This window comes from Canis lupus, chromosome 32, assembly GCF_011100685.1.
Source record: "Canis lupus familiaris isolate Mischka breed German Shepherd chromosome 32, alternate assembly UU_Cfam_GSD_1.0, whole genome shotgun sequence".
NCBI classification, from domain to species: Eukaryota; Metazoa; Chordata; class Mammalia; order Carnivora; family Canidae; genus Canis; species Canis lupus.
Window position 1 is genome coordinate 40,107,403 of NC_049253.1, and position 26,799 is coordinate 40,134,201.

Here is a 26,799-nt window from a genome sequence, read left to right on the forward strand (position 1 = left end):
GCTGCCTCTGTAGGCCAGGCTTGGTGAACGTGTCCCCAGTGCACTGGGTGAAGCTCTATCAAAGTTCACCGAGTGTTGTGTAAGCAAATTGAATGCTATGGTTAGGATTCCGTTTCCACTGATACTTCCTGTTACTCTTTGAAAATTGGTAATTAGAACTGAATTCAACATGTTGGCCCTTTCCCCCAGAAGCCACATAGATAAGTCTGTGTTTCATAGCGCTGAGATACTTGACTCTAAGTATCAAATACTTTTTTGCCTTCAGCCTCCTCCTTCCTTAAATACCAGAAGCCGAGTGAAGAAGAGTAGTTTTAAGCAAGAAATAATTGACTAAATTAAATGCTGTTTGGGAAGATAAGAACTGAAAATTGACCTTTAAATTTGGCGAGGATGTTACTGGTGATCTTGATAAGAGACATTTCAGTGGTGAGATTGGGACAAAGCCTCATAGGAGTAGATATGAGAGAGAATGAGAATAGTGAAACTGGAAATAGCCTCTGTAGACAATTCTTGGAGTTTTGCTGTAAAAGAGAGCAAAATAATAATAATAATAATAATAATAATAATAATAATAATAATAATGAGGCTGTGGTTGATGAGAGATGTGGATCATGAGATTTTTTTTCCCCCTTTAAAACAGGAGGTATTACAGCATATTTCCATATTCTTAGAAATGACCCCGTGAAGTGAGAACTTTTTTTATTTTTTTTTTAAGATCTTATTTGAGAGAGAAGGAGCACACCTGAGCTGGGGGAGAGGTTGATGGAGAGGGAGAGGCAGACTCCCCAATGAGCAAGGAGCTTAAAGCAGGGCTCATCCCAGGACCCTGAGACCATGACCTGAGCAGAATACAGATTGCTTCATGGACTGAGCCATCCAGGTGCCCCAAAGCAAGAACATTTTATAATGCAGAAGGGAAAGGGCAAACTATAGGACCACTTACCGCCCTTAGTAGTCAAAGAAGAGATGGAATCCAGTGCCAAGTGGAGGAGTTGGCCTTAGAGAAAAACATCTAACAGAAGAGAAGAATGAGGATTAGGTACATTAGCAAATAGGTTGATAGTTTGTGAGATAATGTTTTTCTTTTGATTATTTGTATTTTCAAAATAAGCAGGGTTATGAGCCAAGTGTAAGGGTGGAGGAAAAGGTTTAGAGAGAGAAGATATGAAATAAAATCATCTAGATTTTAGGTCCTAGACTGTAGACGAATGAAGGAATTGACTAGGGGAAACTTGGTAGTAAAAACCCACTTTTTTATTAGTATCATGACTTAAAAGTGAGACCAGTGCTGTTTTTCTTCAACTATATATGACTGTTCTCTCCAACAGAAGAGAGTTGGATTTAACCACTTGGGGTTTTGGTTAGGATAGTATTTAGAGGAGGAGAGAAGGACGGAGCTAGAGTATGTGCAAGGGAAGCATCTAATGAGTTGGAAAGTGAAGAGGTAGTGGTTAGAGAATTTCATGCTTGAAATTAAGATATAAACAGGATTTAGTTCTTGTTTTACAGCAGTGGTTTTCAAAGTGTGGTGAATGGACCCCTTGGTGATTCCTGAGGCCCTTTCAGGGGATCCTCCAGGTCAAAACTACTTTCTAATACTAAGATGTCTTTTTCAGTGTGTGCAAAAGCAGTGATTAAAACTGCTGGCACCTTAACAGGAATGAAGGTAGTGGCACTGACCTGTACTACACCTATAGTTAAAAAACAAACAAACAAACAAAAAAACCCAAAACGTTTTCATTTTAGAATGTCAATGATAAAATTAAAGCGATAGAATTAAAGCAATAAAATTATTAATTTTATGAAATCTCAACTTTTGAATATATGTCTATTTACGTGTTTGGTGAAATGGGATGTTCAAGCACTTCTGCAAACTAAAATTAGATGGTTGTGACGAAAGTTCTTATGCAGTTGGATTGTGAACTGAAATAGTTTCTCATACAATTTTTACTTGAACTTGGTTGTTCAGACTTGAGTATTTGGTAAGCACTTTCTCAAAAAGTGAACTGTTGAAAAGAAACTGTCATTACAAGGAAAACAATTGACAGTGGTAAAATTCAAGCTTTCACATAAAAATTAGAATTTTGGAATACTTGTATAAGCCTCTTTGAGCTTGAAAATATTCCAGTACCTAATGACTTTGCTGATGAGATCGGTAGTGATATTAACAAATATTTTTTTATATTGCATGGAAAATGTGTGAACATTTGGAAGACCTGTAGAACTCAGTGAACTGATATTTTCTGAATGACTAATGCGTGGGTAAAAGATTGATTCAAAATACAAAATCAGTGGGTCTTGCATTCTGAAATAACAGAGGGAGAAAAGTTCACTGATGCAATTTCAGAGTCCATGTTAAAATTGATCATTTATAAGAGTTGTCAGGTTTTGGCGTAGTATTAGAGAATATCCATAATTCTCTCTAAAGGCCAAAATACTTAAAATACTCCTCCCTTTTCCAACTGTATAATTGTGGGAGTACAGAGTTTCTTCATATACTTCAACTGAACAGAATACGGAAGTTGAAGCAGAAATGAGAATACAGCTATTTTGGGGGAAACTGTTTTTCATTAAAATATGTCATTTACATTAACATGTAATGGGTTCATTACTATTATTTTTAAAAGAAGTAATACTTTAAAAACCTTTCAGTTTTATAGTATGGTTTCAGTAGACATAATGCACATAATCAAAAGCTCTTTGAGATCCTCAATAATTTTTAAGAGTGTAAAGGAATTCTAAAACCAAAACGTTTGAAAACTACTGTTATGTGGTTTGACCATGAGAATATGTGGCTGAGGAGTGTTGGAGGGCAAGGCTATTGGAAGTGAGAAAGCCAAGAAATTGAGAGTTCAGAGTATTGGAAGGATTATTGTGGTGGATGTGCAGATCACTAAGATTTAGGACAAGAATAGTTTTGGGAGAGAAAAGATGCCAGTTACTCAACTTGTTAAAATCTTTAAGGAATGAACTGTGTTGTGGTAAATCATAGGATAAGAAATCTTCAGAAATGAGTGGATCTGGAAGGTCATAGTATAGTGGAAAGTACTGGGTTAATTTACTAGCTTGGAAACTCAGTGATGTACTAGTTAGGATAAGGCTAAGTTAAGTGTAACAAAAAAAAAACAACAACAACAATAATGTGGGTTTAAGAATAAAGAGTTTATTTTTTCCCACCTAACAATTTCAAAGTGAATTATCCAGTTTGGTGATGAGACTGTTCCACATGATCACGCAGGGACACGTTTTTCCCATTGTATTATTTTGCCATGTTTTAGGGCATGCAGTCATCAGCTGGGTTGCTGCCATGTCCAGGTTTCATCTGATGGAAAGGGGAAAGGGAGCGTGGAGGAGAAGGCATGCCAGTTTCTTAATATTCAGGCTCAGGAGTGGCACTGATATCTTCTGCTCTATTCTTTTGGTAAGAACTTAGTTGTTTGGCCACAGCTGAAATCAAAGAAGGCTGGGAACTGTAGTATAGCTGGGCAATCATGTGTCCAGGAGGAAGGAGAGAAAGGATTTTGGTAGTCTGCCACTCTTAAAATAAGTCTCTTACATTTATTGTATCTTGTAAAAAAAACATCAAGGATATAGTTGATGATTAATAAGTACAAGTGAATTAAAATATAATCTTTATTATAGTTAATGTTTAAGTGTTGAAATAGGTAAATGAATTATCTAGAAATACCTCAGAAGAAGTTACCTGTCTGGTGTTTAGACTGAGGATAAATTTAGGGTGTCGTGGGATTAGTTCTTCAGTTGTGGATGTCCATTCTTCATAATTCTTTTGTCTTTAAGGACCGGATTATGTTCAACTTGATACAGACATAGATGTTAAAGGGGATACTTAAAATATGCTAAAAAAAAAAAAAAGTGAAAAGTTATGTTTAGCATCAGTTTACAAACTGATCCATTGGTTGTATTCTTTGACTTCGTTATAGGAGGAGGAGGAAGAAAAATTTAATTTTGCATTGTAAACCTGTTTTTCTCATAACTTTTTTCCCCCCTGGGCATTAGGCACCTTGCTGTGACAAACTTTATACTTGTCGGTTGTGTCATGATAACAATGAAGATCATCAGCTAGATCGCTTTAAAGTAAAGGAAGTGCAGTGCATAAACTGTGAAAAAATTCAACATGTAAGATTTTATCACATTTCTATTTTCTTTTTAAAAAATGTTAAAGTGATTTACAAAATTTTTTTTGATTTACAAAATTTAAGAGTATTGCAAATAAGATCTTCTATATGCAATATCTTTGATTTAAATGTTTAAAACCTTGTAAAAATCAACATATCAGCATATATAAATTGTGGGTATTCAAGTAATAATACAAAATGTATTGGTAAATTTAATCTAATTTTTAATTACATGTGTCTGTTTTAGGCCCAACAGTCCTGTGAAGAATGTAGCACATTGTTTGGGGAATATTATTGCAGTATATGCCATCTCTTTGACAAAGACAAGAAGCAGTATCATTGTGAAAACTGTGGAATTTGTAGGTACTGTATGTAAAATGTTTTCTAATTACTTTTAATGTACCTGGGCAATAATAGTTTTAAAATCAACTCTGTTGAGATAAAATTTGCATCTAATAAAAATGCATTCATTTTAAGTGTCCAGGTTAGTAAGTTACCAACATGATCAAGATAAAAAGCATTTCCATTATACTAAAAAAAATGTTCATGTCTCTTTTGTAGTAACAAGTAGCCCTTCAGCTATTGTGTGGCTATTTAAAATTTTTAAATTTAGATACGAAATATGCGTTTATATGAAGAATTTGTAGGCAACTGAAGTAGAAAATTAGGGTGGGCTTTGCTTTTTAAACAGTTATTATTATTTTTAAACCAGCTAAGGTTTAAACATTTATTTTTTATTTTTTTTTTTTTATGTTTTTTTTGTGCGTGTGTATTTTTTATTGGAGTTTGATTTGCAAACATATAGTATACCACCCAGCCTGTCAAGTGCCTCCCTCAGTGCCTGTCACCCAATCATCCATCCCTCCACCCACCTCCCCTTCCACTACCCCATGTTCTTTTTCCAGAGTTAGGAGTCTCTCGTTTTGTCACCCTCTCTGATTTTTCCCACTCATTTTCTCTCCTTCCCCTATAGTCCCTTTCATGTTTTTTTTTATATTCCCTGTACAAGTGAAACCATATAATGTTTGTCCTTCTCTACTTCACTCAACATAATACCCTCCAGTTCGAACCATGTCGAAGCAAATGGTGGTTTTTGGTCCTTTCTGATGGCTGAGTAATATTCCATTATATGTATACACACCACATCTTATCCATTCATCTGTCAAAGGACATCATGGCTCCTTCCACAGTTTGGCTATTGTGGACATTGCTGCTATAAACATTGGGGTACAGGTGTCGCGGTCTGTCACTGCATCTGTATCTTTGGGGTAAATACCCAGTCATGCAATTGCTGGGTTATAGGCTAGCTCTATTTTTAACTCTTTAGGAAATTCCACACAGTTTTCCAGAGTGGCTGTACCAGTCCGCATTCCCAGCAACAGTGTAAGAGGGGTTCCTCTTTCTCCACATTCTCTCCATTTGTGGTTTCCTGTTTTGTTAATTTTCGCCATTCTCACTTGTGTGAGGTAGTATCTCATTGTGATTTTGATTTGTATTTCCCTGATGGCCAGTGATGCGGAGCATTATCTCATGTGCTTGTTGGCCATATCTATGTCTTCCTCTGTAAAATTTCTGTTCATGTCTTTTGCCCATTTCATGATTGGATTGTTTGTTTCTTGGGTGTTGAGTTTAATAAGTTCTTTATAGATCTTGGATACCAGCCCTTTATCTCATATGTCATTTGCAAATATCTTCTCACATTCTGTAGGTTGTCTTTTAGTTTTGTTGACAGTTTCTATTGATGTGCAGAGGCTTTTTATGCTGATTAAGTCCCAGTAATTCATTTTTGCTTTTGTTTCCCTTGCCTTCATAGTTGTATCTTGCAAGAAGTTGCCCTGGCCAAGTTCAAAAAGGGTGTTGCCTGTGTTCTCTAGGATTTTGATGCATTCTTGTCTCACAATTGGATCTTTCATCCATTTTGAGTTTATCTTTGTGTATGGTATAAGAGAATGGTCTAGTTTCATTCTTCTGCATGTGGCTATCCAATTTTTCCAGCACCATTTATTGAAGAGACTGTGCTTTTTCCAGTGGGTAGTCTTTCCTACTTTATCGAATATTAGTTGACCATAGAATTGAGGGCCCATTTCTGGGTTCTCTATTCTGTTGCATTGACTGTGTCTGCTTTTGTGCCAGTACCACACTGTCTGATGATCACAGCTTTGTAGTACAACCTGAAATCCGGCACTGTGATGCCCCCGGCTCTGGGTTTCTTTTCAGTATTCCCCTGGCTATTCAGGGTCTTTTCTGATTCCACACAAATCTTAAGATGATTTGTTCCAACTCTCTGAAGAAAGTCCATGGTATTTTATTAGGGATTGCATTGGATGTGTAAATTGCTCTGGGTAGCACTGACATTTTCACAACATTAATTCTTCCAGTCCATGAGCATGGAGTGTTTTTCCATCTCTTTGTGTCTTCCTCAATTTCTTTCAGAAGTGTTCTGTAGTTTTTAGGGTATAGATCTTTTACCTCTTTGGTTAGGTTTATTCCTAGGTATCTTATACTTTTGAGTGCAATTATAAATGGGATTGACTCCCTAATTTCTTTTTCTTCAGTCTCATTGTTAGTGTACAGAAATGCCACTGATTTCTGGGCTTTGATTTTGTATCTTGCCACATTGCCGAATTGCTATATGAGTTCTAGCAATCTTGGGGTTGAGTCTTTTGGGTTTTCTACATACAGTATCATGTCATTTGTGAAGAGGGAGAGTTGACTTCTTTGCCAATTTGAATGCCTTTGATTTCTTTTTGTTGCCTGATTGCTGAAGCTAGGACTTCTAGTACTATGTTAAACAACAGTGGTGAGAGTGGACATCCCTGTTGGGTTCCTGATCTTAGGGGAAAGGCTCCCAGTGTTTCCCCATTGAGAATGAGATTTGCTGTGGGCTTTTCACAGATGGCTTTTAAGATGCTGAGGAATATTCCCTCTATCCCTACACTCTGAAGAGTTTTGATCAGGAATGGATGCTGTATTTTGTCAAATACTTTCTCTGCATCTATTGAGAGGATCATATGGTTCTTGTTTTTTCTCTTGTTGATATGATCTATCATGTAGATTGTTTCTCGAGTGTAGAACCAGCCTTGTATCCCAGGGATAAATCCCATGTGGTCATGGTGAAGAATCTTCTTAATATACAGTTGGATCCTATTGGCTAGTATCTTGTTGAGAATTTTGCATCTGTGTTCATCAGGGATATTGGTCTAAAATCTTTTTGGTGAGTCTTTGTCTGGTTTTGGAATTAAGGAGATGCTGGCCTCATAGAACGAGATTGGAGGTATTCCATCCTTCTATCTTTCGAAACAGCTTTAGTAGAATGGCTATTGTTACTTCTTTAAATGTTTGATAGAATTTCCCTGGGAAGCCATCTGGCCCTGGACTTTTGTGTTTTGGGAGGTTTTTGATGATTGCTTCAGTTTCCTCGCTGGTTATCGGCCTATTCAGGTTTTCTTTTTCTTCCTGTTCCAGTTTTGGGAGTTTGTGGTTTTCCAGGAATGCGTCCATTTCTTCTAGATTGCCTAATTTATTGATGGATAGCTGCTCATAGTACGTTACTAAAATTGTTTGTATTTCCTTGGTATTGGTTGTGATCTCCTTTCTCATTTGTGATTTTATTAATTTGAGTCTTTTTTCTTTTTAATAAGGCTGGCTAGGAGTTTATCTATCTTATTAATTCTTTCAAAGAACCAACTCCTGGTTTTGTTGATCTGTTCTGCAGTTCTTCTGGTCTCTATTTCATTGAGTTCTGCTCAGATCTTTATTAACTCTCTTCTTCTGCTTGGTGTACGTTTTATTTGCTGTTCTTTCTTCAGATTTTTAGGTGTGAGGTTAGCTTGTGTAGTTGAGTTTTTTTCCAATTTTTTGAGGGATACTTGTATTGCAGTGTATTTCCCTCTTAGGACTGCTTTGCTGTTTCTCAAAGATTTTGAATGGTTGTATTTTCATATTCATTTTCCATGAATCTTTTTTATTCTTCTCTAATTTCGTGGTTGACCCATTCATCTTTTAGTAGGATGCTCTTTAATCTCCTCGTGTTTGAGTGTCTTCCAAATTTCTTCCTGTGATTAAGTTCTAGTTTCAAGGTATTGAGTTCTCAAAGTATGCAGGGGACAATCCCAATCTTTTGGTGTTGGTGGAGACATGATTTGTAACCCAGTATGTGTTCTATTCTGGAGGAAGTTCCATGTGCACTTGAGAAGAATGTGTATTCAGTTGCCTCCAGATGCAAAGTTTTGTGTATATCTGTGAAATCCATCTGGTCTTGTGTATCATTTAAAGCGCTTGTTTCTTTGGTGATATTGTGCTTAATTGAATATCTGTCATTTGCTGAAAGTGCCGCGTTGAAGTCTCCTACTATTAGTGTATTATTATCTAAGTATGTCTTTACTTTGGTTATTGATTGATTACTTGGCAGCTCCACATTAGGGACATAAATATTCATGATTGTTCGGCCTTCTTGTTGGATAGATCCTTTAAGTATGATATAGTGTCCCTCTTCATCTCTCACTATAGTCTTTGGGATAAACTTTAATTTTTCTGATATGAGGATTGCTACCCCAGCTTTTTTTTGAGGACCATTTGAATGGTAAATGGTTCTCCACCCTTTCATTTTCAGGCTGTAGGTGTTCTTAGGTCTAAAATGAGTCTCTTGTAGACAGCAAATAGATGGGTCTTGCTTTTTTATCCAGTCTGAAAACCTGTGTCTTTTGATGGGATCGTTTAGCCCATTCATGTTCAGAGTTACTATTGAAAGATAAGACTTTAGTGTCATCATAATACCTATTCAGTCCCTGTTGTTGTGGATTGTTTCTTTGTGCTTCCTCTTTCTTTAAAGGGTCCCCCTTAATATTTCTTGGAGAGCAGGTTTAGTGGTCATATATTGTTTCAGTTTCTGCCTATCCTGGAAGCTCTTTTTCTCTCCTTCTATTCTGAATGAGAGCCTTGCTTGATATAGTACTTTTGGCTGCATGTTTTTCCCGTTTAGTACCCTGAATATATCCTGCCAGCCCTTTCTGGCCTGCCAGGTCTCTGTGGAGTGGTCTGCTGTTAATCTAATATTTGTCCCCATATAACTTAGGGATCTCTTGTCTCTTGCTGCTTTAAGGATTTTCTCTTTATCTTTGGAATTTACAAGTTTCACCATTAAATGTCAAGTTGTTGAACGGTTTTTATTGATTTTCGAGGGGGACCTCTCTATCTCCTGGATCTGAATGCCTGTTTCCCTCCCCAAATTAGGGAAGTTCTCAGCTATGATTTGTTTAAATATGCTTTCTGGTCCTCTGTTTTGGTGTTTTCTGGAACCCCAGTTATACTTAGATTCTTCCTTTGATGTTATCATTTATTTTCCTTTACCTTTCCTTGTGGTCTTTTAATTATTTTTTCTTTTTTTTCTTCTGGTTCCTTCCTTGCCATCAAGTGTCTTCTTTGTTGCTCATTCTTTTCTTCCACCTCATTAACCCTAGTCATTAGGACATCCAGTTCGGATTGCATCTCATTTAATTGAATTTTATTTCAGCCTGATTAGATCTAAATTCTGCAGTCATGAAGTTTCTAGAATCCTTTATTTTTTTTTTCCAGAGCTGTCTGGAGCTTTATAATTGTGCTTCTGAATTGGCTTTCTGACATTGGATTGTAATCCACATTCTGTCTCTCTGTAGCAGAGAGTACTGTTTCCATTTTTTTTTTTTTTTTTTTTTGGTGAATTCTTCCTTTTAGTCATTTTGCTCAATGCAGAGTGGTTCTATGAGTGGGCTGAGTTAAGAAGATCAACCACGACCTAAGTAAATTTCACCCTAAATGATTCTGACGAGGCCAGAGACCAGAAAATGAAAATAAAGATCAGAACAAAATAAAACAAAAGGACCCCTAAAGTAAAAACCAAATTTTAAAACAAAGTAGTAAAAAATAAAAGGCCAAGAATCCCAAAGAAGAGAAAAAAGCAAAAGTGAAGAGGATAAAAAGAAAAAAGGAAAGGAAGAAAGAAAGAGGGGTCTGCTGGTGGTGGAGTAGTTGTAGTGGAGCAGAATGTAGTCTACCTGAGGGGTCTTGTAGGGTTATCCTCTTGGTTCTGAGTGTATTATGTTCTATATAGTAGAAAATGCTCATTCCCAAATTTATATAAAGCAGAAATCATTGTAGAGAGCCCCAACATTGACCACCAAAACATAAACGAGATAAAAGAGGAGGGCAGAATGGGAATGAAGAGAGAATATAATCTCACAGAATGAACCAGCAAGGGATACCACTTGGTTCTGGGTGCATGCTGGTCATGTTTTAGAAGGAATTAATTTCTGCCATTGTAGAAAAAAATGAGGCAGAGAAAACAAAAAACACAAAACAAAAAACTATATCTCATATAGCTCTGATAATTAAATTATGTTGAAAAGCATCCAGAAGTGAAAAATATATCTAAGACCTATAATTGTAGAAATATGAAAGTCAGAATGGAAAAAAAGTTAAAAATGAAGAGGTGGTAAAATATTGTAGTTACTGTGGGAAAAATGAAAAAAAAAAAGGAAATTTACAGTCTGATATAAAAACTAGTTGTACTGGAAAAAGGAAGAAAAAAAATAGGAGGGGTACCCTCTAGTTCTATATACTGTAAATCCCTTGACTTCCCCTGGAGCTTTCCAGCACTGGTTGGTCCAGAACTTGCTCTTGCCCTGTTCTCCCAGCTGGTCTTCTGGGGGAGGGGCTGCTGTGCTGATTCTCAGGTGTGTGTACCTGGGGGAGATGCCCCACTCCTGCCCGGTGCTGGGCTCAGTGAGGGCTGTTTACCCTGTGAGGCCTCTGTTCTCTGGCAGCCCCGCCCCTCCCTGGCACAGGGTGACACAAGGAGGAACAACTACACTGTCAGCGGCCAGGTCTCTAGCTCTGGAGTCAGCTTCCCCAGTAACCACCCACAGCTCCCAGTCTGCACTGGCCTAGATGCTCCCTGGGCGGATGTGCTGATCTGCACAGCTTGGGAGCACCCAGTGGCAGGAGCGTCCTCGCTGTCCTGTGCCCTGCTTGCCTCCACCTGTCCCAGGAGGACCACAGGATCCTGGGCTGTGTCCGCCCGGAGCCTCCTGACCTACTGGCTTCTCCCCGAGACTCCACTGGGTGCACGCGCTCCAGCCCTTTACCAAGATTGTGTGGTGCATGCACTGCCCTCCCCCCCCCCCCCCCCCCCCCCCCCGCACTTCCTCTCCATGTGACTTCGGGAGACTGGAGGTGTCCCTGTCCCTCCTGCGATTCTACCCAACTTCCCTGCTGAGCACCTTTCCGTCTGGGAAGAATCCAGCATGGATTTTTAAAGTTCCCGCGTCTCCGGGGCTGGGCTCTCCTGTCCTGGAGGCTCTCGCAGCCCCCCTTAGCCCAGCTCCTCGCAGGGCCCCTCCCCCACTTGATTCTTTTTTATTTTATTTTTTTCTGCTTTCCTACCTTGTTAGAAGCAAAAACCCTTCTCTGTGTAGCGTTCTGGCTGTTCTCTCTTTAAATCTCAGGTCAAATTCTTAGGTTTTCAGGATGGTTTGAAAGTTATCTAGGTGAGTTGGTGGGGCCAGGTGAGTTGAGGACCCTACTCCTCCTCCATCTTGCCCCCTCCCTGCAATTAGTTTTTAAAAAATTCTCAAAGTATAGGCTAATTTTATAAAAATTAGAAAATACAAAAAAGTAGAAAGAATAAATAAAACCTATAGTCCAGTCTCTCATTGATAAGCTACTATTGACATGCATAGATAGGAATTTTTTCTTTTTAAAAACTCTGAAGTATTAGATATATAGAAAAGTACATATGTAGCATATGTTATAAAGTATACTAATACAATAAATAAGCCACTCAGTTTCAGAAATAGAAAATTAATCAATACTGTTGAAACCCCAAGTGTTCCACATTAGTCTTTTCTCCTTGTTCTCATTGGAAATAACCACTGCCTGAATATTTTAGAACACTTTCTAGCTCTTATATAGTTTGTTTTTAAGGAAGGATAACAAACATACCAAAAGATGCGTAAGCCATAAGCAACCTTATGAGTTTGCTTAGGAAAACATTCTTTTGATTATCACCCAGATGAAAAAATGGAATGTTCTTAGCACTGTAGTAGCCTCTCTTATGCTCCCTTCAAGTCTATATACTTTTCCAAAGGTAACCACTCTCCTGAACTTTTGTTCATGTAGTATATGCTCTTTTGTGTCTTTATGTATTTTAAGGCAGTATCTTTAGGTGTTTACATAGAATTTTTCTATTTTCTTTATGACCTATTTATCATTATATACTCTTTTTATCTTCAATATTTTCTGCCTTAAGAACAGTAGTATCTAGATCTTTCATTTGATTAGTTTTTGCATGAATATCTCTTTTTTTTTATTCCAATCATTCTGTATACTTATATGTAAGGCATGTATCTTGTAATCAGAATTTTATTTTTTTATGGAGTTTGGTGAAAACTCTGTCCTTTACTCTGTCTCTTTATACTTAGTCTACTATATACTATATAGTATAGCTATATAATTATATATTAATATAATTGTATATATAAATACATGTGTAATCTACAATGTACAATTTTCTAATTCAGTCTACAATTTTAGTATTTTTTGTTCCGTTAGAATTTGTCCATTTGTCTTTTTTTTCTCCTTTCTTGCATTTTTTTGGAATAATCAGTTTTTCTATTTTGTTTTTATTCTCTATAAACTTGTTAGAGATACATTCTTCCATTATTCTCTTACCAGTTATCTTAGAAATTATAACGTACTTCCTTGGTTTGCTAGAGTAATGCATTTATCATTTCTGGACAGTGCAGGAACCTTAACTTAGAGGATTTACATTCAATTGTCGTGTTTTTTAATTTATGTATATTTTAAATTCTAAGACATTGTTTTGAACAGTCAGTATTCTCTTAGATTTATGATATTTACCATTTCTGTTGCTCTTCTTGCCTTTCTGCATCTCCTTTGTCTTCAGGATTATTTTCTTTCATCTTTAAGAATTCTTTTCATTATTAGTTTAAAAAAAAGATTATTTATTTATTCACGATAGAGAGAGAGAGAAGCAGAGACACAGGCAGAGGGAGAAGCAGTCTCCACGCCGGGATCCCAACGCGGAACTCGATCCCGGGACTCCAGGATCGCGCCCTGGGCCAAAGGCAGGCGCCAAACCATTGAGCTACCCAGGGATCCCCTCATTATTACTTTTAGTGAGACTCCACTGGTCACAAATTGTCAGTTTTTTGTCTCTTTGAAAATGTCTTTATTTTGCCTTCATTTAAAAAATTTTATCTCTTGGGGGGGTAGAATTACTTTCTCTCAGCACTTCAGAGATATTCTGGTGCCATGGTTTCTGTTTTAGAGTCACCTAACAGGATTATTATTGCTTCTTTGAAGATAATCTGTCTTTTATCCCTCTCTTGATGTTTTCAGTCATTGGTTTTTAGCAGGTTTTCCATGATGTGTCCAGGTGTGTGAGATATTTGTCTGGCTTGCAGTTTGTAGAATTTCTTGAATCTGTGTCTTGATGATGTCTTCTGTCAGTTTTGAAATATTCTTGGCCAATATTTCTTCAAGTAGTGTTTCTGCCTTCTGCTCTTACCTCTCCTGAGACTTGAGGTATAGACCTTTTCACTGTGTCCCATATGTGTCTTAAATTTTTTTCCTGTATTTATCTTTTTTTTTTTTTTTTTTCGCCCTTTCATGCTTAAATTGGATAGGTCCTCCTGATTTATCTTCCAGGTCTCCATTGTAATATGTGGAATCTTCTGTTTAACCTATCAAGTTTTTCATTTTAGGTCTTTTTTTTCCTCAAAACTATAGAGTTTGCATTTAGTCCCTCCCTTTCTGTAGCTTCCATTTTTCAGGTGAAATTTCTTCACCTTTTTTTTTTCCTTCAACATATTAATTACCAGTAATTTTAGGGCAGTGTGAGAACTCCAATATCTTGATTATCTGTGGGTCAGTTCTGTTTTCTGTTTTTCCCCCCTTGGTGTTTGTTTCTTCATCTTGCCTTTTGGCATGCTCGATATTTTTTTTAGTTGTTTGTTGGACAAAACTGTATAAGCTCTGGATGCTAATCTTTTCCAAAGAGAATTTTCTTTTGGCAAGCAGTTAGTTTAAAGGTGGATCCCATGAATCCAATTAAAGATTGAGATGATTAGAGGCCAAGTTTCATTTACAAGTCCTGTTCTGTTTTCCCTAACACCGAACCATATGCTGCTAGCATATGGTTCCTCAGCGATCTTAACTTAAAGCCAGGGGTGTTCACCAGGGCATCTCTTATGGCAGGGCCTGGCATCCATTTTTCTGCCTCCTCAGCAGAGAAATTGCCAAATGGTTTACTTGGTTTCATACTCTCTTACCTGCTGCTTGCTTAGCTCCTAAATAGAATAGTTTAGGGACTGCAAGTTCCCCAATGAGGAAGAAGCTGGGAATGTTGGCTTTGCCTCAGGGTATATTTCCCTTTTCTCTGGGATATTGACTCTTTTAAGTCCTTCCTTGTTCTTTACTGTTTTTAACCATCTGAACCACCCAGACCTCCTTGTTCTTTACTGCTTTTAAATAGCTTGTTTCTTTTCTTTGAACCAGCCCTAGTTCTCAGTGGAAGGTTTGGTCTTGATTTTGGCTCAAGTCACGGTTTCAGGGCTCTGAGATCCAGACCTGCCTTGGGTACCAGGTGTGGAGCCTCTCCCCTGGTCCCCCTTCCTCTCTTTAAAAGAAAAGAAAAGAAAGAAAAGAAGAAAAAGAAAAGAAAAGAAAAAAGAAAAGAAAAAAAAGATCTTGGGAGCAAAATCCGTTAAATAAGGTTGGCAAATACTGTGTTTAGTCAGAAATGACCACCAGGTAATAACAATTGTTTTAAACAATAAAAATATCACAAGTTTAAAAATGTTTTTGCAGTAGTAGTGTTGGAAACTTCTTTACCCTCATGATGACATTAAAAAATCACATGATTTGAATGTATGAGGTCTTACATTTTTGCTTAAATATCAGTCTTTATTTTGTAGCTGAACCTTCTTTGATACTCTTTTATGAGTCCTCTTTTTGATATTAAAGACAAACATTTTTGACTTAAGTATATTATGAAACTTAGTTATTGCTTTTAGTCCATTATACAAATCTGCAAGGTGATTAGATTTCTCCTACTGGTGTTTATAGCACCTCTAGGCTTGACTCTGGTCTGAAGTGTGGGCTTGAAAATTGTTGTTTTTAGGCAATAATCGCTCTAAGGAAATTAGTGCTTCCTACAGAGCTTAGTAATATGTTATTCCTGATTTATATTTTAAAATAGCTCCATGGGGCAGCCTGGGTGGCTCAGTGGTTTAGCGCCACCTTCAGCGGGGGGCGTGATCCTGGAGACCCGGGATCGAGTCCCGTGTCAGGCTCCTTGTGTGGAGCCTGCTTCTCCCTCTGCCTGTTTCTCTGCCTCTCTCTCTTTGTATCTCTCATAAATAAATAAAATCTTAAAAAAATAAAATAAAATAAAATCTTAAAAAAAAAAAGCTCCATGATAGTTAGATATTCTTTGGCTATGGCAGTAATTCTCTCAAAGAGTGATGTGCCCTAAAGATAGGGTTTCAGTTTTTCTTTAACTAGGGACAGACATCCAACACTGAATTTTTTGGCAATGGGTGCATACATCCTTACTGAAATGTATAAGAATGAACTTTTTTTTTTAATGGGGAAATATTATTTCTTACTGTTATTAAATAAGCACCAGGATACTTGTTTTGAGAGTACAATATGGCAGATGTGGTTTTGGTGTTCTTATTTCTGATCTTAAAAAAATGTTTCATCCATTTGTAGAATTCCATTTTTAGATTATCCCAAGGAAATGGAGATATGTACCAAGAATTATGTATAGTATATGTTTTGTACAGATAAAGAAAAATGAAAAACAACCTGTATGTTTGGGAGATTGTTAAATTTGCAAGCCCATATTAAGAGTAAATTCTTGAATAATATTTAGGGATTGGGAGAATGATTGGTCAAAATGTCTATCAGGATATCACACATACCACAATATTAGCAGTACTTACCCATGAATGATGGGATCATGATTGATGTTAAGTATTTGTTGGTATATTTGTTGGTTCATGTTCTTCTGGGTTTTATACATTTTAAAAAATGGCTATTACTTTTAAAGTTTAAAAAGGTATATAAATTTGTATAACTACATTGGGGAAATAAAACATCTCAAAATGATGCTTTAAGGGAAGGATGTATTTTTGCATTTCTGCAAGTTATTAAAGAAGCATCAGACAGATCTTTGTTATGTGTTTATGTGTTGAGCAGGAGTGGGTAGAAGGCAGGCATGTTCTTTTTTTTTTTTTTTTTTTTATTTTTTTAATTGGAGTTCAATTTGCCAACATTTAGCATAATACCCAGTGCTCATCCTGCCAAGTGCCACCCTCAGTGCCCATCACCCAGTTACCCCAATCCCCCGTCCACCTCCCTTTCCACTACCCCTTGTTCATTTCCCAGAGTTAGGTGTCTCTTCTGTTTTGTCACCCTCACTGATAATTTCACTCATTTTCTCTGCTTTCCCTTTATTCCCTTTCATTAATTTTTATATTCCCCAAATGAATGAGACCATATAGTGTCTGTCCTTTTCCAATTGACTTATTTCACTCAGCATAATACCCTCCAGTTCCATCCACCTCAAAGCAAATGGTGGGTATCTGTAGTTTCTAATGGCTGAGGAATATTCCATTGTATACATAGACCACATCTTCTTTAACCATTCATCTTTCAGTGGACACTGAGGCTCCTTCCACAGTTTGGCTATTGTGGACATTGCTGCTAGAAACATCGGGGTGCAGGTGTCCCGGTGTTTCACTGCCTCTGTATCTTTGGGGTAAATCCCCAACAGTGCAATTGCTGGGTCGTAGGGCAGGTCTATTTTTAACTCTTTGAGGAACCTCCACAGTTTTCCAGAGTGGCTGCACCAGTTCACATTCCTACCAACAGTTCAAGAGGGTTCCCCTTTCTCCACATCTCTCCAACATTTGTGGTTTCCTGCCTTGTCAATTTTCCCCATTCTCACTGGTGTGAGGTGGTAGGTATGTCATTGTGGTTTTGCGTTTCCCTGATGGCAAGTGATGTAGAGCATTTTCTCATGTGCGTGTTGGCCATGTCTATGTCTTCCTCTGTGAGATTTCTGTTCATGTCTTTTGCCCATTTCATGATTGGATTCTTTGCTGTTGAGTTAAGTAAGTTCTTAATAGATCTTGGAAACTAGCCCTTTATCTGATACGTCATTTGCAAATATCCTCTCCCATTCTGTAGGTTGTCTTTTGGTTTTGTTAACTGTTTCTTTTGCTGTGCAAAAGCTTCTTATCTGGATGAAGTCCCAATAGTTCATTTTTGCTTTTGTTTATTTTGCCTTCATGGATGTATCTTGCAAGAAGTTACTGTAGCCAAGTTCAGAAAGGGTGTTGCCTGGGTTTTCCTCTAGGATTTTGATGGAATCTTGTCTCCCATTTAGATCTTTCATCCATTTTGAGTTTATCTTTGCGTATGATGTAAGAGAATGGTCTAGTTTCATTCTTAGGCAAGCATGTTCTTGTTCTTGAATTTATATTCTGTTTGTGGAATAATAAGGCTTCATAAGCAGTCACTACTGTAGAGTTTGTCAGATTATACGGATTGGAGTAGTCTTAATTTTAGGAAAGTTTGAGTAAAGTTTTAATATAGATAGACCAAGGCTGAAGAGATCAGAATGCACCAGGCTATAAATAAATAACCAAGCCTGAGAGAAGGCAGTAAAAGAATGGAGTGAGGGGCAGTGGAGGTGGAGGTAGAGACTGTGGTTGAGGTTGGAAATAAAGAGGATGTATTATATAGAGTAGTTATTTTATTTTTTAAAAGATTTTATTTATTCATGAGACAGAGAGGCAGAGACACAGGAGGAGGGAGAAGCATGCTTCCTGTAGGGAGCCCGATGGAGGACTCCTTCCTAGGAACCTGGGATCGTCCCGTGAGCCAAAGGCAAATGCTCAACCACTGAGCTGCACCCAGGCCCCCCTACAGTAGTTATTTGAAACTGAAGCAAATCTACTGAGTTCCTGTCACCATTAAAAAAAAATATATGTGTATGGTAAGGATAAGTATTGTTGGGTGGAAGTTTTATTAGCACTTTGAGTGTGTGTGTGTATATATACACGTGTGAGGGGGGAAAGGAGAACTGGGTCAGAATGTAAAAGTATTTACTGTGTGTTGAAGTGAAGTTTGAGGACAATGCTGCAGAGCCTGGCAGGTCACTTTCAAGTACTGATGCCAAATTGACTGTTTTTGTTTAAAACAGAATCTCCTGGTAATCAGTCATTTTGGCTTTTGTATGTTTGAAACATCTTTATTTTGCTTTCATTTTTGACAGATATTTTTTGGATATAGAATTCTAAGCTGACAGGGTTTTTTTCAGTACTTTAAAGATGTTGCTATACTGTGTTCTGTACAATACATTGTGCATTGTTTGCAATGAGGAATCTGGTGCCATCCTTATCTTTGTTCCTCTGTATAAGCCTTTTGTTTTTTTCTGGCTGCTTTTAAGATTTTATCTTTGGTTTTGAGCAGTTTGATTATGATGTTCCATGAGTTTTTTTCATGTTGCTTGTGTTTAGGGTTTGTTGAGCTTTCCTTTTAAGGCCATAACACAGAAGTCTCATTTATTTCTTCTGTTCACAACTTCCAGAGAAGTTGCAGATAGTCTTTATTCAGGACATCCTGTGCATAGCTAAGTATTTTGTTGTTGTGAAAGAAGGGGATAATAAAAACTTGGGGGCAACTAGCGATATTATCTTTATCATGCATAATACGTTTCAAATGGATGAAAGAAAAATCTAAAAATTAAAGGTAAGTATTAGAGGTATACGTATATTTATGACCTATAGGTTTCAAAAGCAGAAGCAATAAAGGAAAATACCAATGGCTTTTTAGTACATAGAAATTAAAATGGCTGTGTGACAAAATATATAAATCAAGATAGGTGACATACCAGTAAATTGTAAATATACTAATGAAAAAGATTAATATTCAGGATATATAAACAGCTATTTTGAAGTGGTAAAAGACAAATACCTTAGAATGAACAGAGCACATGAACAGATAATCCACAATAGAAATCCATATGGTTCATAAATATTAAAATATATCTTCATCTCATAACCTGAGAAATGCAAATTAAAAATACATCTTTTATTTGTCTATCATTATAGGTAACCAGTGTTCACTAGGGTACGGGGAACATGGGTGCTGTTGCACATTGTTAGTGGGAATATAATGTAATATTACCTTTTTGGAGGTCAGTTTGTCAATATCGAAATCAATGATGCAGTACCCTCTGATCCCATAGTTTCACATATAGGAATCTTATAAAAATTACCAAGAGATGGGCTAAGTGACATCTGTATAAGCATATTTATTTTATATCATTGTGTTAAGATGTAAATTATATAAGAGAGTACTTTTAAAAATTATGATCTGTCCATACTATGTAATACTGTGTAATTCATGAAGAGGAATCAAGTGGTTCTAGTTAGAACAATCTTTAGGATGTTATTCAGCTAAAAAAAGACACAGACCAGGATATATAGGAAGAATCCACTTATGTAAAAAAGAAAACCTAAAAGGTGTGTGTGTGTGTGTGTGTGTGTGTGTGAAAACGCCCGGACAGAGAGCATTCTGTTAATAGTGCTTATTACATTTGGGGAGTGTTGTTGAGGAGGTAGTGGTTTACCCCATGTTCTTCATTATGGTTTGAACTAATTTTACAGTGAAACTAAAATAAAAATGAGTAAATTACCACTGCAGTAAAAATGAACTTAATTTTTTGGCTTTCACATGTATTTTTAGGATTGGTCCAAAGGAAGATTTTTTCCATTGTTTGAAATGTAACTTATGCCTAGCTATGAATCTCCAAGGAAAGCACAAGGTATATAATTAAGTTTGCATAACTTAAAAAGTATTATATTGTGTCTGAAAACCAGCTAAATCCTAAAATGTTTGGATTTTTCAGATATTTTGCTATTTTTCAGATATTACCAAGTACAACTATGTTGTTTTTTATTTTTAAGCATTAAGTAGGTGTTTTAAGGCATATGCCTCAGAATATCTGATCTACAATTCTTTTTCATCTGTGTAGTATGTAAGAAAACTTTATTTTTTTTATTTTTTTTTTTTGAAAACTTTTTTAAAAAAAAGATTTATTTTAGAGAGAGTACACAAGCAGGGGGAGAGGGAGTGGGAGCGGGAGAGGGAGGAATCTCAAGTAGACTCTGTGCTGAGCACGGGACTCCATATGGGGCTCGATCCTGAGACCCTGAGATCATGACCTGAGTCAATAGCAAGAGTTGGCCGCTTAACCACCTGAGCCACCTGGGCACTCCATAGTATATAAGAATATTATATCAGTTATTTGCATAATGTTGACAGCTTCTAAGTTTATGGATTCATCTCATTGGTACTGGTTTTAAGAATAACAAAAAGTGCATAGTAAAGAAGGAATAGCAATGTAACAGCATTTCGAGAAAAATCAGAAAATAGTTTTATATTTACTTTCATAGTTAGAAGTATTTTTAAGGGGGATCCCTGGGTGGCTCAGCGGTTTAGTGCTGCCTTCAGCTCAGGGCGTGGTCCCGGGATCCAGTCCCACATCGGGCTTCCTGCCTGGAGCCTGCTTCACCCTCTGCCTGTGTCTCTGCCTCTCTCTCTCTCTGTGTGTCTCTCATGAATAAATAAATAAAATATTTAAAAATATATTTTTAGTTTTGGATATAGTAATTATATCATACCAGGCTCTTTAAGATTATTTTTCATTATTCAGAAAATATCTAATAAACATCAGAGAATGGAGAGGCTAATCAGGATTTTTTTCGTTAAGTTTTTCATTTTAATTCTGGTATAGTTAACATTAATGAGGATTTTTTAAATAGATGCTGGATAAAAACTGGCCTAAAATAGGTCAAGTGTTAAGAGAAATTGAGATGAATAATGAGCATTTGGGATACAATGACAAGATAGAAGGGAAAAAGGATGGGGTTGAGTAGAGATGACTCCTGAGGCTTTTAGCCCTTGCTATTATCCTTGATTAGTAGACCATGAATTTGCTGGAATTAAAAGATTGAGTTTGGTTTTATAGACTTCAGTTGAGGCATGATAGCTGTGTGGTCTTTCAAAAACTACACAGTTTCTCTTGTGGTATCTTTGTTTCTCAGTTATTTTTCATTGTCTATATTTCAGTAAATGGTCCTATCATATAGTTAAGTGCTCACTTAAAAAACGTGGGCATCATCCATGGCTTGGTGCTTCCCCATACCTTCCTGCATTTACTCACCCTATCTTGTCAAGTTAGGAACTCTGGCACTGGAGGCAGCCTGTTGGAACTCAAATACTGTTCAACTTCTTATTAGCATGTGACTTTGGAAGTTATTGAGCTTCTCTAGGCCTCAGATACCTCATCTGTAAAATGGAGTAATGGTTGTACCTGTTTCATTTAGAGTTGTGGGACTTGGTTGAGCTAATGTATAGCATGTAGTACATTTCAGTAATATGAATCGTCAATATCATTAAGTTTTGGAACAAAATACATATGAAATAGATTCCAAATGTTATTATCTCTGAATCTTTGTAAATCTTAATTCTCTGATTTTCCTCATTTGTAAAATGAAGATAATTTGAACAATTAAGATGTATTAATTCATTGTTTCAGGTAATGTGCAAAGCCTGAAATAGTTGTGTGAGTTAATTGTTCAGTTCTTGTCTGACATATAAGAGACATATATTAATGTTGTTATTATTTTAAGTAAGTTAGTATCATTAGTATCATTGCTTTATCATTAGTTTTTATTACTATGTATATATCTGTCATTTCCATCTAGTTAAGTTTTAGTAATTTGAGTTTCTCCTTTAAACAGTGTATTGAAAATGTTTCCCGGCAGAATTGTCCAATATGTTTGGAGGTAATCTTAAACTATTATCTGCTTTGGAAATATTCCTTCTTGAACTTAAAGTACTTGGATGTTTATATACTCTTTATGCAAGCAGTAACATTTATTTCCTTTATAGGACATTCATACATCCCGTGTTGTTGCTCATGTCTTGCCATGTGGACATCTTTTACATAGGTAATTTTTTTTTTCCTCAAAAATGTTTGAAAGTAGAGGAGATGGTTTTTGCCTTACTAAAATAGTGTTATATATTTTTTTCAGAACATGTTATGAAGAAATGTTGAAAGAGTAAGTGTTTGATGGGATTTTTAAAGGTTAATATTGTAATATGTCTGATTTATTTAGTTACTTTGTGCAGGGATATGGAAGTGGGCAAGCATTGCTGTGTTACTTACACTTTACTGGGCATGGCAGGTTATCTTGAGATGGGTAGAGTAAATGAATAGTGTTAAATTGGGCAAAGCATATTGTGGTTGTAGGAACTGCATCTTTGCCCCTGTGCTTGTATTATGCCGTATCTCATCCCACAGCTCACAAGAGCTACCTCTTATTTTTCTGGCTGTGCTTACCAGGGGGCACAGGCTCTGCTAAAGGCAATCCATACCATTGTAAAAATACTGAGGCTTGTCACTCAAAGATCTGTTAAGTCATTATATTAGTGCATGTTAATCATCTGCAAAGAGAGCTGGTAACAAGATTATCTAAAGCAGAGACTTTATTGTGGGTGAAGGATGTTAAAATGAAATGAGCATAGTCAGGAGAGAAGAGACTGAAAATGTATTTTGGTCCTGTGCATTCGTAAAGAGAAATTTTAATTTAAGAGCCAGGTAGAAGGGAACTTCTTCAGAATTTTTAGGAAGAAAATAATACAATCTGAATTGCCTGAGTATATTAAGAAATTGAGGTTATTCTGTAAAGAATATGAACTAATTCCTGCCCACTTTAGAGAACTGAGGAAAAAGTAGATCTAAAAAATACCATAGGTTACAGGATTTAATTAACCCAAGTTATAAGTTCCCAGGCTTGTAACAGGTCATCTTGAAACACAGAATAATGCTCTGTTTTGGATGGTTTATGTACCAGTTAGCATGCATCTTATACTGGAGTTGATAGACTCCTTGTTTAATGTTTGGAAAATAACCTTTCTATCTCTTCTAGAGGCTACAGATGTCCCTTGTGTATGCATTCTGCTTTAGATATGACTAGATACTGGAGACAGCTGGATGATGAGGTAGCACAGACTCCTATGCCATCAGAATACCAGAACATGACTGTGGATGTGAGTATAATCAGTGCTTAAAACTTTTTAGGTTCCTGTTTGATGTGCTGGTTTACTTTTGCCTTTTTGCTCGAATCTGTTTAAAAAATACTGCTTTGGGGGATCCCTGGGTGGCCCAGCGGTTTGGCGCCTGCCTTTGGCCCAGGGCGCGATCCTGGAGACCCAGGATCGAATCCCACATCAGGCTCCCGGTGCATGGAGCCTGCTTCTCCCTCTGCCTGTGTCTCTGCCTCTCTCTCTCTCTCTCTCTCTCTCTCTCTCTGTGACTATCATGAATTTAAAAAAAAAAAAAAAAAAAATACTGCTTTGGCATTGACACCAATGTGATTATTATATTGTATTGTATTGTATTGTATTTGAAAGGACCAAATACAGATTTTAGTTACTTCAAATTCAACAAACCAGACCAAAAGAGAGAGAGAGGCAGAGACACAGGCAGAGGGAGAGACACGCTTCCTGCAGGGAGCCTGATGTGGGACTTGATCCCTGGACCCAGGATCACGCCCTGAGCCGAAGGCAGACACTCAACACCAAGCAACCCAGGTGTCCCCAGAGTAAAAAAATCTTAAGAATACCTTTATACAATTCTTGCCAACACTAGATGGCAGGCAAAAACTTTATTCTGAATTATTTACATGCTATTTGTCAGAGCCAGTCAGTTAATGTAACTGGAGATGAATTACTGGTCTGCTGTTTTATTTTAATGATATTTTATTTGTAATTATTTTAAATTTTATTTCAGGCATACATATTTGTTGATTTTTGAAGATTATTTTGTTTTTTAATGTTCATTACCCTTTTTATTCATGTGGATAATTGAATTGCTAGTAAGGTCAATGAAGTATCACTTTTAGAATACAAATAACGGTTTTATTGAGATATAATTTATATGCCATATAACTTGTCCATTTGAAGTGTACAGTTTAGTGCTTTATCATACATTCTTGAAATTGTCAAACATCATCACCATCAATTTTAGAGTATTTTTGTCACCCCCAAAAGAAATCCCATACCTATTAGCAGTCATTTCCCAATCCTCCTAGCTCTAGGCAATTAGTAGTCTTTTTACATTCAGATTGTATTCTTAATTATTTTCCAGGTTATAATTTTGAGCAAATTTGGAAGTTTTCTATTTATTGTGGTATGACTATTCTAAAGGTAATGCTTTTCTCACATAGTAATGTATTGATCTATTTTCAGGTTAACCGTTTTTATTTTTCAGGATCTCAGTACTAGAAGAGATTAAGTCTCAAATGACATCTTATTGTCATTTTTGGAGATAAGCCAAAGCTGCTTTTTATTAAATTAGGAACTGCTTTTTTGGACTTTTTTTTTTTAATGTCAAGGAAAAAGAAATCATCGGTTATTTTGAATTTTAAGTATAGATGTCAATCAGATTATGCCTATGTAAGTAGATTTTATGCTCCACACTATATACTTGGAAACAGTTTTAAAATAAGACTTCTTAACTCACTTTCATCTTCTAAATTCAAAGCTACTCTTAGAATTTTCAGAAAACAAAAGGCATTTCTGTTTTGGGAAATGTTTAGACTTAGCTATATGTGTTTCAGTTCTTCAGTATGATTTTTGGAGAATTGTTTTGAGCAGACAGTGCTATTTTCTATCTATAAGGTTTAATATACTTAATTTGAATTAATCTCTTCACTTTTCAGATTCTCTGCAATGATTGTAATAGGAGATCTACAGTCCAGTTCCATATATTAGGCATGAAATGTAATATTTGTGAATCCTACAATACTGCTCAAGCTAAAAGAATTTCACTAGATCAGCAATGACCAACGTATACTGCACTGGAAAACTCAGCATTTTCTGATCTAGAAAAAGGCTGTCTTTAGTATTCAGTTGTTATAATGTGTCAGAATCTATTCATTAGAGTCGATGTGTTTTGTACTAGCGTCACAGCATAAAATCATATTACACATACTTAAGGATTCAGGGTCTCGTTATAGAATATCATAGCTTTATGTTGGATGAAAGCCACTGTGCTTGTTTATTGATTGGAAACTCTCTTCGTGTCAGTTGTTTGGAAGCCAATGATGTTTGCCACTGAAATTCACATCCATAGAAGTATATTCTGCTTTCATGGAACTTTGCTTTAAGTGACACTATGCACAAAGAGTTCATTTCTAGTTCTTGATAGAACTGCACTTGTTTCTCAGTATTATTCTTGACTTTTTAAGGGCTGTGCTATAATGAGAATATGTTCTGTCTTACTGTTGAAATCTTATGATATATACTTTAGAATTTTCTAAGACAGCCCTTTGGATCCTGTAAATGTGAATTTTGATGTAATAACTGCTAATAAAATTATATTGAAACTTTTATTGAAAGTTCTTTCCAAGGTTATTTATTTTTGGTTCAATTTGGGCAATATAGTCATATGTATTTCTTTATAAATACAAAATACATAATATATATGTGTGTATATATATATTTCTATAGAAAACTTTTTTCTTTTGAAGTTTTATTCCATTATACTAGTTGGGAAAATATAAAATAATAGAAAAGCCTTAAGAAAAACAATCAACATTGAAAATAATTTTGGGACACCTGGGTGGCTCAGCGGTTGGACACCTGCCTTCAGCTCAGGTCATGGTCCTGGGATCTGGGATTGAGTCCCACATCAGACTACCTGCGAGGAGCCTGCTTCTTGCTCTGCCTATGTCTCTGCCTCTCTCTCTCAGTCTGTCTCATGAATAAATAAATCTTCAAAAAAATTTTTTTGATTTGGTTTCACAAAGTTATTTCTTCAAGGAGTTTTTAATTTATTCTGTTGGCAAGTATTTAATGAGCAACTGCTATTTGCTGGGTAAGGTTCTTAGATGTCTATGGAGACAACAGTGAACAATATAGACAAAAGTCCCTGCCCTCATGGTGGTGCCTCATCCCTCATATGCCTCATGACTAGCCTTTTCCCTACTTTCTTTAGGCATGAAGTGGTGGTTTTTGTGGTAAATGGGTGGATTCCTTCTTCCTAAAGTGCTTGAAAGTAGGATGGGTGAGTAGAAGGCATGGAGTATTCCTGACAAGATCTCTGATTTCATAATACTTTTTTGGGCTCATGTAATGGAATTAAAGACACCTCTTAATTCAGGAACAAAATACACAAAAATACTTTGATGATTCTACAATTTTTTTTAAAAGATTTTATTTATTCATGAGAGACACAGGCAGAGGGAGAAGTAGGCTCCATACAGGGATCCCAATGTGGGACTTGATCCCAGGACCCCAGGGTCACGCCCTGGGCTGAAGGCAGATGCTCAACCGCTGAGCCACCTGGGTGCCCCCACACACACACACACGCACCACTTATTTCTAAGTGGACTTGTTTCTTACTGCCATTTTCATGTGGATTTTTTCCCTTGTGTTTGTCCAATTCTTTGGATTATATGCCAACTTTGGGCAGGTCTGCTTTTTTTGTTTGTTCAACATAATCCTTTTCATTCCCATA

The 26,799-nt window shown here is 36.5% G+C and overlaps 1 protein-coding gene across 12 annotated transcripts in view; it reads left to right on the forward strand.

Annotated features, from left to right (window-relative positions):
* RCHY1 (ring finger and CHY zinc finger domain containing 1) overlaps positions 1 to 25,678 on the forward strand; it is a 26,917-nt gene extending 1,239 nt beyond the window's left edge. For 2 of the 12 annotated variants that reach the window (XM_038582430.1, XM_038582431.1), the window contains exons 2-10: positions 3,279 to 3,421; positions 4,018 to 4,137; positions 4,384 to 4,499; positions 19,956 to 20,034; positions 22,016 to 22,060; positions 22,167 to 22,225; positions 22,310 to 22,336; positions 23,207 to 23,327; positions 25,001 to 25,678. In XM_038582430.1, coding sequence (XP_038438358.1) covers positions 3,279 to 3,421; positions 4,018 to 4,137; positions 4,384 to 4,499; positions 19,956 to 20,034; positions 22,016 to 22,060; positions 22,167 to 22,225; positions 22,310 to 22,336; positions 23,207 to 23,327; positions 25,001 to 25,123 — 833 coding nt within the window. In that variant the 3' untranslated portion in view covers positions 25,124 to 25,678. Of the gene's footprint in view, positions 1 to 3,278; positions 3,422 to 4,017; positions 4,138 to 4,383; positions 4,500 to 19,955; positions 20,035 to 22,015; positions 22,061 to 22,166; positions 22,226 to 22,309; positions 22,337 to 23,206; positions 23,328 to 24,549; positions 24,735 to 25,000 lie in introns of those variants that run through there. The other 10 variants (XR_005382963.1, XM_038582434.1, XM_038582432.1 and 7 more) reach the window with 10 other exon arrangements.
* The last annotated feature ends 1,121 nt before the right edge of the window (positions 25,679 to 26,799 follow it).